This window comes from Petaurus breviceps, unplaced genomic scaffold (assembly GCF_028583685.1).
Source record: "Petaurus breviceps papuanus isolate PSGF00001 unplaced genomic scaffold, PetGlider_PUasm1.0 100, whole genome shotgun sequence".
NCBI lineage: Eukaryota > Metazoa > Chordata > Mammalia > Diprotodontia > Petauridae > Petaurus > Petaurus breviceps.
In genome coordinates, this window is record NW_027185573.1 from 9,020,538 (window position 1) to 9,039,389 (window position 18,852).

Genomic DNA, 18,852 nt, shown 5'->3' on the forward strand with positions numbered 1-18,852 from the left:
AAGTTTTTTTTTTTTTAGTCTAGGCTCTTGGCTGGTGACTTGAATGGTGTTTTGGAAGGTATTTAATAACTCAGTAAACATTCAGGTTGTTTCTCTAGGTTCTACACCTTATTCCTTAGGGGTGGACTGATCACTAAATAAGCATACACAAAAACATCCATTTGCTTCTGAGAAAAGCTATTGTTACTATTTCTCCTTTGGGTTTCCTGCCTACCTCCCCATTCCTAAATAGAAACGTTGAGTCAGTGTGTCTTCTCTATAGAACCAATCAGAAACAGAATTTCCTAGAACTTATATAGTATCACTCTGTTATCTCACTTAAATGTGATAATAAATGTGTACAAATATAAAATGATTTATGGTTTTGGGAAATAGTTATTTTAGGCTTCAGTTTTCATGGAAGATATGACTTTAGAATTGAATTTGTAGGATAATTTTCATTTCTGGGATTTGATCTTACTTTGCATATAGTGGGTATGAATTATTGAAGAATTTCCTCAAGCTAAAGGATTCTTAAAAGCTTATGATCTTTTATTTGTATTTTGTAGGCCCAGAACAAGTTTATAGGGATGAATTATACTGTAATGCACTGTATATTGTGCTTCTGTGTCATGTGTTGTGAATCTGTGTTGGTGGAGCTTGTTTTGTTTTATGAGTTAGCTGATGTAATTGTAATCTCTGCCATCTCTTATTCTGCAAAGAAATCAGCCCTTTGGTACCCAAATGCTAGTCTCTTTGCTTATGCTCATTGATGTTAATGGATGTATCTGGTGTGGCTTTGTCATTAAATGTTTTCTTTAACACTCTGACAATGGGAACCATTTCATATCTTTCAAAAGATAAATATATAATTGTTTTAAGGTTTTTATCAGAATTGGTATAAAATAATTAAATTCAGTTTTTCTTTGCTTATTAGCCAGTGAAACAGACTTTGTCTGTAAACTGATTTCTTCTTTTTGTGCATTTTTCCTTTGTCTTTATCACTTCCTGTTGAACATGGCTCATTGGCCTTTGTTCTGCCTTTTCTGGTAATAGAGTTGGCACCTTACAAGTTGCCTATACATTGAATGAATTTTTTTTTTTAATGAAAAGACTGCCATTCTTTTTATGTTTTTTTTTTCAAACAAGAAGTTAACAAAAGTATATTTCACTTGATAAGTTGGATTTACTGCAGAGATTGCATTCAGAAAACTTTGGCTTTTATTAACTGTCACTCTAGTACCTAGTGTTTTTTTTCCCTACCAAATTTGAGTGAAATATCAGTGATAAAATGCCAAAGCATTTTTGAGCAATCTTAAAAATTATTTTCCCTTTTTTCTCAAAATATCTTCTCTCAGGTAAAGGTTGTGACAGGAAAGGATGGGCAGACTGGGACTCCTGTTGCTATTGCAACCCAGCTTCCTCCAAATGTTTCTGCTGCTTTTGCGTCCCCGCAGCAGCCATTTCAGGTACTTTTCGATGGTTCTAAAATGTAGTCTCATCCCGGATTTTAGATTCATCCAGATTTGATTATTTTAACCTTCAATAAAGTATTGCTATTCAATATTTTTTCCCAGTGCCCATTCCTTATTTAAAAAAAATCATAATACAACAATGAACCTTTCTCAAAACTATTAACTTTGAAACTGAAATTGCATGACTAAGTGACAGCACAGTTCTTAGTTATTTTTTCTTATTCATCTGTAAAGCAATGGTAGCTTTCAGCATGCTTGTCATCTAAAAGTTATTTTATGTCTGGTTATACATTGCTGAAGATTCTTTGTGTGTGGCATTTTAAATGTTGGGGTCTTTCCTGTGTCTTTGAAACTTACTTGCAATTTACAGAAAACGTGGTACAGTGCAAGACAGAATGAAAAATTTAAATTTAACGTTTAGAAAGTCGTAACTGTAAGTGTCCAAATTAGATGCATGTTCAGCTTTAGTAACATTAGTTTTAATATTGTCTAATCCTCTTCATAGGATCTTAAATGTTAGCTTGGGAAGGGCCCTGGGAGATCCTCTCTTCTGACCCTGACATTGTCCAAATAAGGGGGCACAGAGAGGTGAGCTGACTCGTTAAGGTCACACAGCAAGTTAGTAGCAGAACTTGAAAAAGAGCCCAGGTTTCCTAACTCCAAAGCCAGAGCTTTTTTTCATTCTGCTATCCTTTTTTCCACTGAAAGGAAAAAAAGTAGCCATCTATCTACTTCTGAAGTAGAGGTTTTCTTTAAGATTGGTTATATACAGGTTGTTAAATGTTTTAGGGAGCAACTATGTAAAGCACACTGAGATACACAATTAGATTAATCTTTTGTAAAGAACAGTAACATTCCTTAATTTGTCTGTTTAGGTTCAGAGATTTGTCCATTTCAAATTGAAGTGCATTTCATTTTAATACTGTAATAGAGTTAAGAAGACAGTTTTTCTCTTACAGTTTATTGACATTTTAACCGATCAAACTGTTTTTTACTTTGAAATAAGTAAAGACATCCTTATATCCTTCCTGCAACTTCCTTCCTTTACCCCAGCCCCAAATTGGCTTTGGAGTCTGTATACAGAATAAGGTGGCTTCTATTTGGTTATTAATAAGTAGTTTAAGGTAAGATAAATTATATGTTGGGGGCTATACCAGTTGATAAGTGTTAACTTTAAAATTTTGCTTTGTTGATACCTGTTGCACTCATCCTTCTGGGTCTCTTTTGTTGGCCCCTCCATGTCCTACTACTTCTGCATGGCTCTGCCCTAGGCTCTCTTCTCTTAAATCTCTATCATCTCCCTCTTGGTGGGCTCCTCAACTCCCATAGATTCAGCTGTTTCCTATGTGGGTGGCTCCTAAATGTACATTTTCTGCCCTTATCTCTCTACTGAGATTCTAGTCCCTGGTCTCTCTGCCTGCCTGCTGGATGTTTCCACTTAGCTGTCTCATAGGTATCTCAAACTCAACATATTCAAAACAGAGCTCATGAGCTGCCTCCCTAAATCTGCTCCTCCCAGCTTCTCTGTTTCTTTTGAGAGCACCACTATTCTTCCATCTCCTAGGGTGTCCTTCTTGATTTTTCAGACTTATCCCCTCCCCTTATCCATTCATTTGCCAAGTATTATCAGTGACACTTCTTTAGCCTTTCTTGAGTCTGTCCCCTTTTTTCTACTCACACCAGGCCCACATTACTTCTCACCTGTACTATTGCCAGAGCTTGCTGATTGAACTTCCCAATCCCAGTGTCCTTCTCCTCCAGTCCATCTTCTACATAGCTGCCGCATTGGTTACTCTCAAATAGCTGTGTGACCATGCCACTCCTCTGATCAGAAGCTTCAGGGGTTTCCTGTTGCCTTTAGTGTTTGTTTTTGAAAACCCTTTACCTTTTGGAAAATCTCTTTCCAGACTGACTACATGTTTTTTTGTGGATGGAATGCTTTTACTGGGCTCCTTCTTTTTGGCATACTGTCTCAGGCCTCTGTGTCTCTTCAGAGATTGTTCCCTCACTTCTGGAATATTCTTATTGCTCACTTCTGCCTCTTGGAACCCTTGGCACTCTCTTCAAGTGTGACTTCTTCAAGACAGTTTTATGGATTCCTTCAGTTTTGGCTCTTTTCCTTACCCCTCCTCCCATCATAGGATTAGAGATTTACATCTGAAACAGAGACATCAGAGGCCATGTAGTCGAACCCCCTTATTTTATAGATGAGTGAATGGAAGCACAGACAGGTTGTGACTTTTTTTAGGGACACACAGTTATTAAATGTCTAAGGCAGAATTTGAACAGAAGTCTTCCTTATTTTCAAGTCTTTTATTCATTTTTGGGGGGGCATAGATTCTGGGCAGCTAGATAACTTAGTATTTAGAGCACTGGGCCTGGAGTCAGGAAGGCCTGAGTTCAAATGTGGCCTCAGATATTTACTAGCTGTGTGACCCTGGACAAGTCACTTATTCTTGTTTGCCTCAATTTTCTCATCTGTCAGATGAGTTGGAGAAGGAAACAGCAAACCACTCTAGTATCTTTGCCAAGAAAAGCTCAAATAGGGCCACAAAGAGTAGTGCAAGACTGAACAACAACAATAGATCACGTGTTTACTAATCTATAAACATGCTTTCTCCTTAGTAGAGTGTAGGTACCTTGAGGGCAGAGACTACCTCTTTTTAGGTAGCTATCCCTGGAGCTCTGGCACAGTGCATTAAACATAGTAGGCATTCAGGGAATACTTGTTGGTTGATTGAGTATACTTTAATCTCTCAAGTGAACTCTAAAAAATAGCCAGGAAAAAACTTTTAATGTAAAAATAAGAAATCACAAGTTGAAAACAAATAACAGAGAAACAAATCAACTTTTATAGTTGTGATTATTTTTTTTTTAATTTTAACAGGAAGAAAAGAAAAATACTAACTTGATATGTATCACTAAGAATATCAGAAACAAAAATCACAGGGGTCTATTAAGAATGACTGTTAAAACACCTGCAGCCTTTGTATATCTACTTTTTGAAAAACATCCTGTGACATTAGCAATACAAAAACAGCTCCATACAGAAGCAAAACATTATGGGCTCTCTGTGGGAATCCTACCTATTTTGGAATGCAGGACCTTAGCAACCAAAAATATCTCCTCTTGTCTGTTTTGGTAATTTAGGGACAGATGGATTAATTAATCTAGACTTGGAGAGTATCAAGAAAATCATTAAAGTAGAAATCTCATTCTTGTGAATATTTGAAGGGGGATGGATAATGCAGTATTGATATAGCCTGCTATGAGAAATGCTTTATTTTGGAGTAGCCCCATTAGGGAACAGCCTGAATATTTTAGAACAGGAGCCCATTGAGGAGGAAGAAGTAGCGCCCTATATGTTGCAGGCCCCCTGAGTCAAAACACCAAGTTTTTCTTTGTGGCAAATTTAGGGAAACTGAAGAAAAGGACAGTAGGTCAGAGATTCATAATCAAAATGTGTCCTCTTTTTTATTTTATACTAGCAAAAATCATCTCTTGTTCAGTCCTTTTTAGTTGTGAAAACTGAGGCAAACAGGGTTAAGTGACTTTCCCAGGGTTACACAGCAAGGAAGTGTCTGTGATTAGATTTGAACTCATTAAGGTGAGTCTTCCTGATTCCAGGCCCTGTACTTGATCTTCTTTGCCACTTATTTGCCCCCCAAATATTCTCTAACATTATTTAAATTTTTTGATTAAATGATTTTTATAATAATGTCATAGATTTAGATCTGAAAGGGATCTTAGAGATCTTTTACTTATGAAATGCTATAAAAAAATTTCATAGTTTATATCGCAACATAGTAACATTGGGTACAAAATACTACTTTTGTTATAGAAATTTAGGTACTAAATAACCTGACCAAACATGGGAACTTCTTCTCTGATTACTGTACTAGGGAAAGAAAAATCTGCAACCCTAATTTACCAAGGATCAAGAAAAGCATCTAACAGTTAAGGACAAAACATGGACATTGATACCTGTTCAGAGTATTGTTTTATAAAATTTTGTAGCCTCTAAGATGCAGACATTGTACTTTTTGCTTTTTGGAGGGCAGTTGGGGTTAAGTGACTTGCCCAAAGTCACATAGCCAGTAAGTGTGTCAAACGTCTGAGGCCGCATTTGAACTCAGGTCCTCCTGACTCCAGGGCCAGTGCTCTATTCACTGTGTCACCTAGCCGCCCCTGACATTGTAATTTATAATGATCTAGCTTGCTAGAAGCACTTCTAATGCAGGTATAGAGAGTCAAGGACCACTCACCTATGGAAAAATCTGATTAAAGTTTATATACAATTAAAATGAACCTTCCTCTGTAATAGCACACAGGCTTAAAATAAGGAAAACCTTCATAACTAGAGCTATCCTATAAGTGAAGGCTTCCCCATCAGTGTTGTTGTTCATTTGTTTCAGTCCTGTCTGATTTTTCATAACCTCATTTGGGCCTTTCTTGGTAGAGATACTGGAGTGGTTTGCCATTTCTTTTTCCAGCTCATTTTACAGATGAGGAAACTGAGGCAAACAGGTTTAAGTGACTTATCCAGAGTTAGACAGCTAGTAAGTATCTGAGACTGGATTTGAACTCATGTTTTCTTGACTTTTGGCCTGGCTCTATCCATTGTGCCACCTAGCTGCCCCAGTAGATGTCTTCAAACAAATGCTGACTAGCCAGTATACCTCAGTTATGTTGTAGAGAGGATTCTTGTTAAGGTTTGGATTGGCCTAGATCAGAGGCTCTAAATCTGGGAATAAAAATAATGGAAAATTATGAGATTAGAGGACAAAAGTGAGACCATGGCAAAATTTTCACTTATGATTAATCTGATCTCTGCCACTTCCTATTTTGTCCTTTTTACCAGCAAACTCATTAGGGGACAGTAATTCTCTATTTACCTCAGTAATAGCTGAGTGATCTATCAGTTAAGTTGCTTAGGTCAAAAACATCTTTTCATAAGGATCTTCAATCCTCTTAGGGTAACTTCCTTTCAACTCTGTATAGTGGTATTGATCATAAGATCATAAAGAGCTGGAAGGGTCTTTAGAGGGCCTGGCGTCTAAACCCTTCCTTATAAAGATTAAAAAATTGAAGCTCAAAGAGATTGTGAGTTGCCCTGTGTGTAGTGAATACTTAATAAATGCTTGTGGATTGATTGATTGACAGTTGTCATACACCTAGTATCAGTGGCTGTACAAAAGAGGTTAAGAACTCCTGCCATAAGCTTTCTTCTGGATAAACATGGTCATTTCTTTCACCATCCTGGTTGCCCTCTCTTGGATACTTTCCATATTATCATGATATTTCATAAACTGAACACAGTACTCCAAATGTGCTCTGATCAGTACACATTATCACTTCCTTATTCCTGGAAGTTTTCCATTAGTCAGTCGCTGACTTGTCCATTCCTCAGAGTAGCTTTCTTTTAGTTCAGTCACATAAGTCAGTAAGCATGTATCATGTAGCATGCTGTATGCTGAGTGCTGGGGATGCAAAGAAAGGCGAAGGGTGAGGAGCTCACAGCTGGCCGAGACGGAGTTCTGACTCCATGTCCCCCACAAGAGGCATCAGGAAAGGGTAGGGATGATATCGGAGGGTAGGCGCTAAGATTGAGAAGGATGTTAACTAGGACTTGGAGAAAGCCAGAAATGAGAGGGAGAGCATTCCAGGCATAGGGACAGACAGCGAAAGTGCTCAGAGTTGTGAGACCACAAAAATCAACATGCCCTAAATTAGCTTGGATTTCAGTGAACAAAGGGAGAAGCAAGGTATAAGAAGACTGGAAAAGTGGGTCACTGTTGAGGGAAGGCAGATTATGAAGGACTTTGGATACCAGAGGATTATATATTTGGTCCTAGAAGTGATAGGGAGCTTCTGTAGTTTATCTTGTGTGTGTCTGTGTGTGTGGAGGGGGGAGAGTTAGGGGGTAGAGAATGGGGTCAGGGAGTGACAGAGTCAGACCTGAACTTTAGGAATATCACTTTGACGGCTGAGTGCAGTGTGGACTGGAGTGGGGAGAGACAAGTGGGATGCAGACTCACCAGCAGACTATTATAATAGTTGCAGAGTTAGATGATGAAGGCTTGCATCAGGGTAATGGCAGTATCAGAGGAGAGAAGTGGGCATATTAAAGAGATGTTACAAAGGTAGGTATTGACAGGCCTTAGAAACATATTGGATATGGAGAGTGCAAAATTCAGGATGACACTTAGGTTGTGAACCTATGTGAATAGGAAGAAGGAAGGGCATTTGGGGAAAGAAAATGAGTTCAGTTTTGGGCAAGTTGATTTTGAGATGTCCAAAAGGCAGTTGGAGATGGGACCCTGGAGAAAATTAGGGCTGGATAAGTTAATTTGCGAATCATCAGCATAGAGCCATGATCATTGAATCCATGGGAGGTGATGACATCACCAAGTCATTAATGAAAGTGATTAAACCTTAAACAGCACAAGGCCCTGAGATATTCTGCTAAAGACCTTTCCAGGGGACCTTGACCCATTATGACTTCTTTTGAGCCTGGCCATTTGTACAATTCTGAATACATTTAACTGTATGTACTCTTTTCTGGTCTATGGATATCTGTTTTCCACAAGTGGAGGATGAGATACTTTAGCAAGTGCTAAAATCTAAGTAAACTCTGTCTACAGCATATTCCCATCTACCAGCTTAGTAACCTTATTATAAAAGGAAATAAAGTTAACCAGTTGAGTTATTTCTAATGAAATTTTGTGATTATCACTTCCTTTTTTTGTGTTTTTCCTCTTCTCTCACTATCTCCTTAAAAGATTCCTGAATTTACTAGTAATTGTTGTTAAACTCATTTGACTGTAACTGACAGACTTGCTCCTTTTTTTGAAAATTGGAACATTTGTCCTTCTCCAGAGAACTCCAGTACTTGCGTATGGAGAACATTTGAGCTAGTTACTTGGTTTCCTCAGGAACAACTGGATGCTCTCTTACTTTCTCCTTATTTATCTTGAGTATCGATCAGCTCCCTTTCAGCCATTTTTGTTCTTTTCTTGCCTTGTCAGGGAAAATAGGAAAAGTAAGAATTAAGCAGCTTTACCTTCTCTGTTGTCAGTTATCTTTCCACATACCCTGATCAGTGGTGCTGTTCCTTCTTTGATCCTTTTTTGAGCCCATGGTAGCTAAAAATACCTTTTTTGGGTTATCCTTAGCTTTCCTCACCATCTCTATCATTTTTTATAGGTATATGAGTGGTTTTATATTCATCTTCTTTTATTTGTCTTTGCTTCCACATTCTGCGTGAGTCTCTTAAAAATCTAAGTTGGGCAGTGAATTCTCTGTGTAGCCAAATCTGTGTTGGCTCCCATTTTACTTCTACCTTGGACAGCTCCCACTTTTCCTTTGGGTCTTCATAATTTCATTCCTGTAAGTTTCGTATGCAGCATGTGTTGTTTTCCCGTATAGAATTTTAGTTCATGGGTTCCCCTCCAGCTTTCCTTTATACTCTTTGAAATTTCTCTCCAAATCTAGTGTATATCTTAAGACTGTGGTCTCTGTGGTCTTCTCCTCTTCTATCCCCAAACTCTGAAATAGTGGTGTCAAACTCTCATAAAAACAGCAGCTACTAAATTGTATATAAAGATCCTTGTAGGGCGCATATTGACTTTTTTGTTGTTGTTGTCTGGCAGCCACCTAGCTGCCAAAATATTTGTTGTTGTCCAGTTGTGTCCTACTCTCTGTGACCCCATTTGGAGTTTTCTTGTCAAAGATACTGGAGTGGATGGCCATTTCCTTCTCCAGCTCATTTGACAGATGAGGAAACTGAGGCAAACAGGGGTAAGTGAACTGCCTAGGGTCACACAGCTAGTAAGAGGCTGAGGCCAGATTTGAACTCATAAAGATGAGTGTTCCTGACTCCAGGCCAGGCATTCTATCCTCTGTGCCACATAACTTCCCATAATATTATCTGTGTTTCATTGTATTTTTGTTTATTTTGTTAAATATTTCCCACTTACATTTTAAACACAAGAGTTTTGCTGATTGCAGTACCAGCAGCATGTTTGTCTTCTCTGCTCTAAGAGATAGTTATTTCTTTTTTTTTTTTTTAAGCAATTGGGGTTAAGTAACTTGCTCAAGTTTACACGGCCAATTATTTCTGGGTGTGGTGCTAAGTATCTGAGCCCAGATTTGATCCCCAGGTCATCCCGACACTGGAACCGGTACTCTTACTTGCTGAGCCACCTGGCTGCCCCTAAGCAATTGGGGTTAAGTAACTTGCTCGAGTTTACACGGCCAGGTGTTTCTGAGTGGGTGCTAAGTGTGTGAGCCCGGATTTGATCCCCAGGTCATCCTGACACTGGAGCCGGTACTTTTACTCGCTGTGCTACCTGGCCACCCCGAGATAGTTATTCAAGGCCTCCACAATTTTCCCTCTAACAACCAGTTCCTTTTTCAGTGAGAATCAGATACAGAATAGACTTTCTCCTTATTTGTTTCTGTTAAGTCAAGAAATTGTTAGCTCTTAAGTAGAGAGCTGCAGCATATATCTGAGTAATTGAAGTCCTTCATGATTGCTCTATCATTCCTTTGTGCTGGACTTGTAATTAGGAAATCTTGGAGGTAGTGGCAGTTAAGCTAGATTTTATAGGATGGGTAGTCATATAGCAAACATTTATCAAGCATTCACTATGCATCAGGGACTATACTAAGATCTGGGAATAAGAAAGAAAAACAATCAACCCGTGCCTTCGAGGAACTCACATTATATGGGGAGAGATAGCATATAAATAATCAAGTATATATAAGATACATAGAGAAGATGGAGCAGGAAGGCATTAGCAGCTGGGTAGGTTTTCAGAAGGTGGAGATGAAATCATTACAGCTTTTCAGGTGAGGGTGTGAGTAGTGACAATATCTTGGTTGATAGTTGCAAAGGACCTTAAAGACCATTTCAGTCAACCCCTCATTTTACAAATGAGGAACTGAGGCCCAGAGAAAAGTAAGTGACTTGCTTGCCTCATGAATTCAGGAAATGATGTATAATCCAGTTTAACTTGAATATTGGGTTTGAGGTGGTAGAGACTGTGTTTATAATCTGGGTCAGCCTGACAGACAAGTCAGCTGCCCCACAGGTAGGATTCAAATATATCTCGACAGCTAGGCTGAATCTAATATGATAAAATTTAATAAGGATGCATATTGGGGCGGTTAGGTGGTGCAGTGAGTAAAGCACTGGCTCCGGAGTCAGGAGGACCTGACTTCGGTTCTAGCCTCAGATACTTAACAACCATACAAAAGAACTCGCCGTGGAACCTTGGGCAAGTTACTTAACCCAAAATGCCCTCCAAAAAAAAGAAATAAGGATGCATATAAAATCTTACTTGTGGGGGCAAAAAGCCAACTTGATATACAAGATGAGGGAAGAATTGGCAGACAGATATTGTCAGAAAAATTTCTGGGGCTGTTATTCAGTGTGAGTGAATTCATTCAGCAGGCATTTATTGTACCCTGGACATATGCAGAATGTTGTGTTAGAACAGTGGGAATACAAAGAAAGACACAGTGAAGTAGCCCTCAGTCTGGGATGAGCTACCAAGGGAGGCAAGTAATTCTATACAAAATAAACATGTAGTAAATAGAACATGATATGGGCTATATGGATGGAAGATAATGCCTGGGATCAGGAAAGTCCCTGGGGAAGAGGGAGCATTGAAATTAGCCTTGAGAGAAATGAGAGATTCCTTGAGACTGAGATTTTTCAGGAAACAGAGTATACAGAAGTTTAGAGGTTGGAGATGGAATGTTGTGTGTGCTAGAGAAGAGGTAATGTGAACTTATTCAACAGTTTGATATGGAAGCCGAAAAAACTAATGCTTCAGTAAGAGAGACGTGGCTCAGAAAGGAGATGATAATGTCTAGGTACTACAGCCTGATTAGTCCATGTTATATTTTAGGGATGATTTTGGTAAGCTGGAAAATGTCCATAGAGGAATAATCAGAGTAGCTATGGACTTTAAGATCGCTAGAGATATTTGACCCAGAAAAAAGAGACTTAGGGAAGGAGCACCTTCAAGCATTTGAAGGATTTCCATGTGGAAGAGGTTTAGACTTATTTCCCCTGGCTCCAGAGGGCAGTAGGAGCAGTGGGTTAGATTAGAAAGAGACACGAATCTAGGCTTGATATAAGGAAAAAAATTCAATATTTAGAACCATTCCAGATTAGAATGAATAGCCTTGGGAGGTAATAGGTTCCCCCTAACTGGAAGTCTTCATGGAAAGACGAGATGAACACCTATCAATATATGTTTTAGAGGGGATTCTTAAACCTTTAGTAATGGTTTGGTTGGATGACCTCAGAGATATCTTCTAATATTGAGATTCTGTAATTCTTTTCCTAACCTTGCTATTGGAAGGATGGCCCACTAAGTAATCAGGTTTTTTTTGGCCTTGGTACTCCATCCATACTGTTTTATTTTTGTCTCTGTATCCCCATTGCCTAGCATTATGTCTGGCAACTTAATAAATGCTTGATGATTACACATTAATCTCATTTTACTGATGAGCAAACTGAGGCTTTGCCTTAGGGTTACACAGTGGTGGAGTTAAGCCAGAAGATCTGGGTCTTCTGACTCTTGGTCCTCTCATGAATGTGTCATTTTCATTGACCCTCGCCTAGTTGTAGTAGAGTTTAGTTATCTGCACACATAATATTCTAATTTTTAATACTGTACAAAAACAAACCATTGTTTTTAAGCTGATGGTTTTCTTGGTCTTGTTGGTATGAAGCCAACAATTCATACATATTTCCCTTCTAAGTACCTGAAGTAAATCTGGACAGTTGCGCTGTAGCTAATTAAAAGGCAACTACACTATGTTTATGGTGTAGTGGGAAGATAATTGGAGATTTGTATTATTTGTGTGACACTGGGCAAGCCATTTAGCAAATTTTCATTGCCCCAGGAAACTGTGAGACTAATTGCTGACCAGGGAGGATCTAGATTGGCAGGGGAGGTTCCTCCCCTGTAGCTTCTTTTACCCACGAAATAACAGGTCTGACAAAAAAAGGAAAAGACAGGAAGAAATGAAAAAAAGTCGAGAAAACAAAATAAAGATGATTGGCCTTGGAGTAAAGAAACCTTATTTTAAAAGTCCTCTCTCTCTCATACTTTTAAATTACCCCTATCTTAGTTTCAGTTTTCTTAACTGTAAAATGGAGGTGATATGCTTTAGAGGTTTTACAGAGATGTTGTTGTGAAGACAGTACTTTAACTGTGAAGTGCTATGTAAGTTTTGAGTTACAATTGTCATCATATTATACTATATAATAATTATAGTAATTATTAGGACCATGTAATTATCCCTTACCTACTTCTAATGAGGTGCAAATTACTCATATGCCATTCCTAAGTCCTTGTCTTGAGGCTAGAGATGTATGAAATGAAATTTTGTTTCTTCCCAGGTCATCTTAAGGATACATCTTTGAGAGGTAGATTAAGCAAATCTACCTAATTTGCTTTCATTTGTAAAGCACTTAAGAGTTTGTCATAAGAAATGTTTCTTTTAGTGTATGTATCTAAATAGTTTTTAGCTTTACAAATTGCATAAATGAAAAATTTATGAACTATTTCTATATAGCTTAAGGCTTTCAAGGTTGAAATATGTCTTGAGGAGAACAAGCATAGGAATTTTTAACTATTTACATTATTCTATGTATAAATTTACAAAATTTGCCAATTCAGCTAAATAAACATTTCTTACATCTTCATGTGCAAAACAAACAAAAATGTTGCCTTTTTCTGTGGGAGAAATTTAGACCATACAAATCATTAAATATAAGGACATTTGAGAAGGTAGAGAATACTAATTGGTAAAATTGGGAATGTTATGGTTTAAAAAAAAACCAAGAAATGAAGCAGTATGTTGGTGGCTTGTATTTATTTTTAATACTGGGCGTCCCAAAAGTCTTAGTGCAAGTTCAAGCTTAGTAGCTTTTGAAGCTTAAAACTGCACAGAGGGTTTTGGGAAACTATCTTTATATCATCACATAGAAAGTACTTTGGACAGCTAATACTAGGCTCTAGGTAGTGCCATAGTGTACAGAGCCCTGGACCTGGAGTTGGCAAGACTCATTTTCTTGAGTTAACATCTGGCCTCAGATACTAGCAGTGTGACCCTATTTGCTTCAGTTTCCTTATCTGTCAAATGAGCTGAAGAAGGAAATGGCAAAACACTCCAGCTTCTTTGCCAAGAAAACTGCAAATAGGGTCACAAAGAGTTGGACATGACTGAAATGAGTGAACAAGAAAACACTTATTAATACCATACAGTGATTGGAATGGAGTCATTCTTTGATGTTTCAGCTTATATTGTATTTGAGGACTATTATTCTAAACATCAGTTCTGATTGCACAGAATAATGGATGTACAACATGTAGGAGATGATTGGATTTTAATAATCAGGAACATAACCCAGAACTTAATATATTAAAAAAAAATCATCCCTGTTATCTACCTTTTTTTTTTTTGGCAAGTTGCTTTTTTTTTTTCAATCTGATGGTATTTAAAAAAAAATCTAGTTATTTGAGGATACCAGTTAGATGAATTATGGTGTTTAGAGATTTTACTGTGATTTCCTTTTGGAAAAGTGTCTTGACCTTTCTTTTACTTGTTCAGCCTGCTGTATGAAAATATTCTAGTGCTTTGAGATTTTCATGTAGGTTGAGTTTGGCCTTATAGCCAAGACTCTCTCCTAGAGTTAACCCTGTAGTTAGGAGTCACTTTGTTTCACAAGATTTGAAATTATACTTTAAAAATAGTAACGTGAGGAATAATATCCTTTCTAGAGGTAAGTTGGAACCTTGGAAAACTTTCATTTCATTTCTTAATAACATATTAAGTCTTGTTCAAATAATATTCCATTTATTATTATTATTATTAAAGGAGGAAGGCTAACGTTTAATTGTAATTTTCGTGACATTCTTGCAATGCACATAAACTTTCAAAACCTCATTTATTTATTTTTCCAGCAGCAAATAAACACAGGGAACCTAGTTGCAGGGGCAGCAAGTACCATAGAAACGGAGTCCCTTAAGCGACCACAGACGTTCACGCCAACAGGTATGTCCATAGCACAGGTTAGATTGTGGTCCAGGGTTGATTTTGTTTTTTAAGCTGTAATTAAAGTTTTTTATGTAATTGATTTATAATTGTTGCTAAATAGTGCTTATGAAGGGAGATATTCTTTGGTTCACTTGAAAATTTAATTTCTCCTTTGTTTACTTGTAGGTAAATTGCACTTTGTTTTTAATCTAGATGTCACATATATGGAAACATATATCCTGAAGATAGGCTTTCTGAACAAATCAATAGACTTCATTTTGGTTTTGTACATAACTCCATTAGCTATTTATTCATCCTGATATGACTAAAGGAAAAAATACATTTTTGCTAATAACCTTTTTAAAAAAAACTGCACCTTTTTGGAAAATTATTACAGAGCAGTCTAAGAGACCTCGGCTTGAAGTGGGTCACCATGGGGTAGTTTTCCAGCATCCAGGGGTGACTACAGGAGTGCCTCTACAGCAACTAATGCCTACCGCACAAGGTAAAACTTTAGCTTTAGGACTAAGACAGAAACAAGGGTGTATATATATATATATGCCTGACTTTAAAAATAAAAATCTTTTCTAGCAAAGGATAGGGTTTCTGAAATTAGTTGTAATTGGGATATTTCATATAACTCCAAATTAATATAACAATAACAATTCCTGGTAAAATTGTTAACCTTAATGGATGCTATCTATTTATTTAAATGTCAGTGATTTTTTCTTTTCATATAATTTTTGTATTATAAGATTTTGCTTCCTTTTTTGTATATTTCATTACATATTAAACAAAGGACAACATCTTACCCTAACACAACTCTCCTGTCCCCCCCCCAGCCATTAACAAGAATAAACCAAACAAGTTAGCAAGGGACAAACAAGGAAAGAAAATGCTTGTATTCTATGTATCCTTTTTTTTTCTTTGCTTTTTGGAGGAGTAAGGCAGGGCGATTGGGGTTAAGTGACTTGCCCAAGATCACACTGCTAATAAGTGTTAAGTGTCTGAGGCTGGATTTGAACTCAGGTCCTCCTGACTCCACGTGCTGTATTCACTGCACCACCTAGCTGCCGCTCCATGTACCCTTTTAACCCTGCCTGAAAGTCCACCACTATTGGGCCTGTTTTTCTTTCTCTTAAAAAAAAACAATATTGAAATGAGTGTGCATACTATTCTGGTTGTTTTGTTTTAGTCATTATTGTTAGTGATCTCTTTTGTAAATTTCATTCTTGTGCTTGGTTATTTTTTTCCCCCTAATTCATAATATTGCAGTGATATTCCTTTGATATGTACATCTTTCCTGAAACTAAATACAAGTTCAAACTTCTTCCTTTTATGTATATTTATGCCAGTTATACTGTCATTTTTTTTGCCATTTACTTTACTGAACTTAGATGTATTAAATTTGTTCTAAAGTGTTGGTGTCTTGTGGTAGTGTAATTTGGAGTTCAGAAGCTGTTTTCTGCTTGTCTAATGGGGAGAATACTTTAGGACTCAAAGTTGGTGGTGTTTAGTTCTTTCTGGTTTTGCAGGCGGAATGCCTCCCACTCCTCAAGCTGTGCAGCTCACTGGACAGAAACAAAACCAACAGCAGTATGATCCATCCAAAGGTCCTCCCGTGCAGAATGCTGCAAGTCTGCATACTCCTCCACCTCAGCTTCCTGGGAGGCTGCAGCCTGCCAGTGTCCCGGGCACATCTCTCCCATCAGCCCTGCAGATCTCACAGCAGCCCCAGCAGCAGATGATGGAGTCCCAGCCCCAACCCCAACCCCAACCCCAGCCCCAACCCCAGCCCCAGCCCCCACTTCCGGTGAAGACCCAGCCACCCAGCGTACCCATTCCTGCTGCTCCAGCCAGCCAGTCCCCAGCACCCCTTCCACAGCCTCTCGCGCCAGCACTCCATGTCCAGATGCAAGGAAAGACGCAGATGCAGGTGTCTCCCCTTCCAACACAGCCCCAGGTATTCCAAAGATATAACCCTGTATACTTTAAAAGGCTTTGTTTATTTGGAAAAACTTTTCGTGGAACTGGGTAAGAGTGCTGCATGAATATGGTATATATTTGCAGAAGCTTTCCCCCTTCTATCTGTGATGGTTGTAGGATTTTTACTTTGCCAGATATTTTGCTATAGTTTAGGGGCATCATTTTCTACCGTATTATGTGCTTTGTAAATTTGGATAAGGCATTATTTAAAGATCTGAATTTATGTCCTAGTATAATATTCTCACTAATTTACTCTTGCTATTTTAAAATTAACTTTTAAGAAATGAATTTAGTTCTTATGAATGATATTTATCAGTTTATGAGACTAAAGAGCGGTGACTTCATAAAGAACTAGCACCTACTGTTTACAGAAAGAAGATTGTAGAACAGGGGTTGTTAACCTGGAGTCCATGAACTTATTTTAAAAAATATTTTGATAACTATATTTCAGTATAATTGATTTTCTTTGTAATTCTGTATATTTTGTTTATACATTTAAAAACATGATTCTCAGATGGGGTTCATGGGCTTTACCAGACTGCTCAAAAGGGCCAGGGCACAAAAAGGATGAAGAATCTCTGCCACTCCTCCTCCCACACCCCTCTCCTTCCCCCTCCCCCCAGCCTTTTTCTTCAGGTAGAGAAAATAATTCTGTAAGGAATTGCAAACCTCAATTTCCCTTTCTTAGTCTTATAGCTGGGTTGACTTCAACATACAGTAAATATGATTCTTTTTTTTTCTGTCAAAAAATTCAATTCCTTAGGGTGCGGGTGGGAGGAAAGGTAGCCTTTGAATTTATGTTCTTGATCATTTCTGATCTAAAATTTATCTTAAACTTGGCCTTTCATGTAGAGACTTTTCTGTTTTTATAGTAAGCTCCTTTTTTAAAATAAGAGTTGGGTTTAACTTTCATGTTATAATATGTTTCCTTCTAGTGCCATCTATAAGTTTCTGGGTCCACATATTTTTCTTTCAATTTTTGTGGAAATGAATAGTTTTGTTTTTGAACAATTTCTTAGGTTATGCTTTTTTTTTTTTTACTGGTTAAGTGTGCCAAGGTAAGTTTCACAGGCTCATAAGATTTGGAAAGGGCCCAAAAATCATTTTGTCCAACCCTCCAATTTTATAGATGGGGAAAATTGGCCCCAGAGTGATATCCTCAGAGTCTCCCAGTAGTAAGTGGCAGAGTCAGGACGCAAGCTTAGGAGCTTCAACTCTAAATGTGATGTTATTCCCACTGTGTCATTTCACCTCACAATTTATCTTATTTGAACTTTTTTTATTGTTCAGTGTCTAACACCGTATTTTTTACATTGCACGTGATTAGTAGATGTTATTTGATTTGTTGAATTGTATTACAGCTCAGTGAAGACACTGAAATAATTTTTAATTTTGAGGATACTGAATATAATGGAATTCTGCCTGGTGGGCTTTTTTTTTTGCCTTTTGGAGGGCAATTGGGGTTAAGTAACTTGCCCAAGGTTACACGGCTATTTTTTTGTGTGTGGGTTTTAAGTGTCTGGGGCTGGAACTGAACTTGGGTCCTCCTGACTCCGGGGCCGGTGCTTTACTCACTGTGCCACCTAGCTGCTCCTCTGGTGGGTTTTCTTAAGCTTGTCCAGTATTTCAAGACTTTTTTCCCCAGTGGAATTTCATGAAGCAACTTAAAATTATATATCAAGATTCTGGAATTCCTCCAACAAGCTAGAAACTGGAAACCCAGGTTTGGTGGTGGAAAAGCTTTGAAAAACAGATGTATGTACTGGAAAACATAAATAGATTTTTTTATTTAGAAACTACTTTAATGTTCTATTATTAGCTTTAAAACCATAAACGTGAATGAAAACAGAGACATTTGAGTATTTAGTTTTAAATAGAGCTTTCAGTAATAAAGATGCTATGCTTTCATATTTAAGAAGTTAAAAACTTAAGTTCAGAGCATCTTACAATTAGCCACAAAAATGATTTTTAAATTCCAGTGAGAGAGAAGGGAAGATACTGCCCCATGTGCTAATTTTTGGTCTGTATTCCTGGGTTATAAAAATAAATGGTGGAAAAAATAGTTTCAAGAAGCTTTTGACATTTGTCGAACCTTTTTTACTTTGTCTTTGGGAGAAATTCACCTGAGTAAATGTCTAGGAAAAAGTCCTCTGAAGCATTATCGTGGTATGGAGGTAATTGTGGGTTTTTGAAGGCTAGATGAGCAGATCATAAGCAGAGAGATTCCGCTGTGCTCTAATGAGGGAGTAGAGGCCTGGCAGTAGCTGATACCTGGTTTCTGAAGGCCGCCTTAAATCAGTGCAGAGAGGGACAGCACCAGGAGGGGAGGAATTACTTTGTCATGGGAACT

General features: G+C 37.8%; 1 protein-coding gene across 5 annotated transcripts in view; it reads left to right on the top strand.

Moving 5' to 3' along the window:
* LOC138145479 (E1A-binding protein p400-like) overlaps positions 1–18,852 on the top strand; it is a 62,735-nt gene that overhangs the window by 21,944 nt on the left and 21,939 nt on the right. For 3 of the 5 annotated variants that reach the window (XM_069067994.1, XM_069067367.1, XM_069068730.1), the window contains exons 4-7: positions 1,338–1,448; positions 14,444–14,534; positions 14,914–15,021; positions 16,052–16,479. In XM_069067994.1, the coding sequence (XP_068924095.1) occupies positions 1,338–1,448; positions 14,444–14,534; positions 14,914–15,021; positions 16,052–16,479 (738 nt within the window). The remainder of the gene's footprint in view (positions 1–1,337; positions 1,449–14,443; positions 14,535–14,913; positions 15,022–16,051; positions 16,480–18,852) is intronic. The other 2 variants (XM_069069390.1, XM_069070107.1) reach the window with 2 other exon arrangements.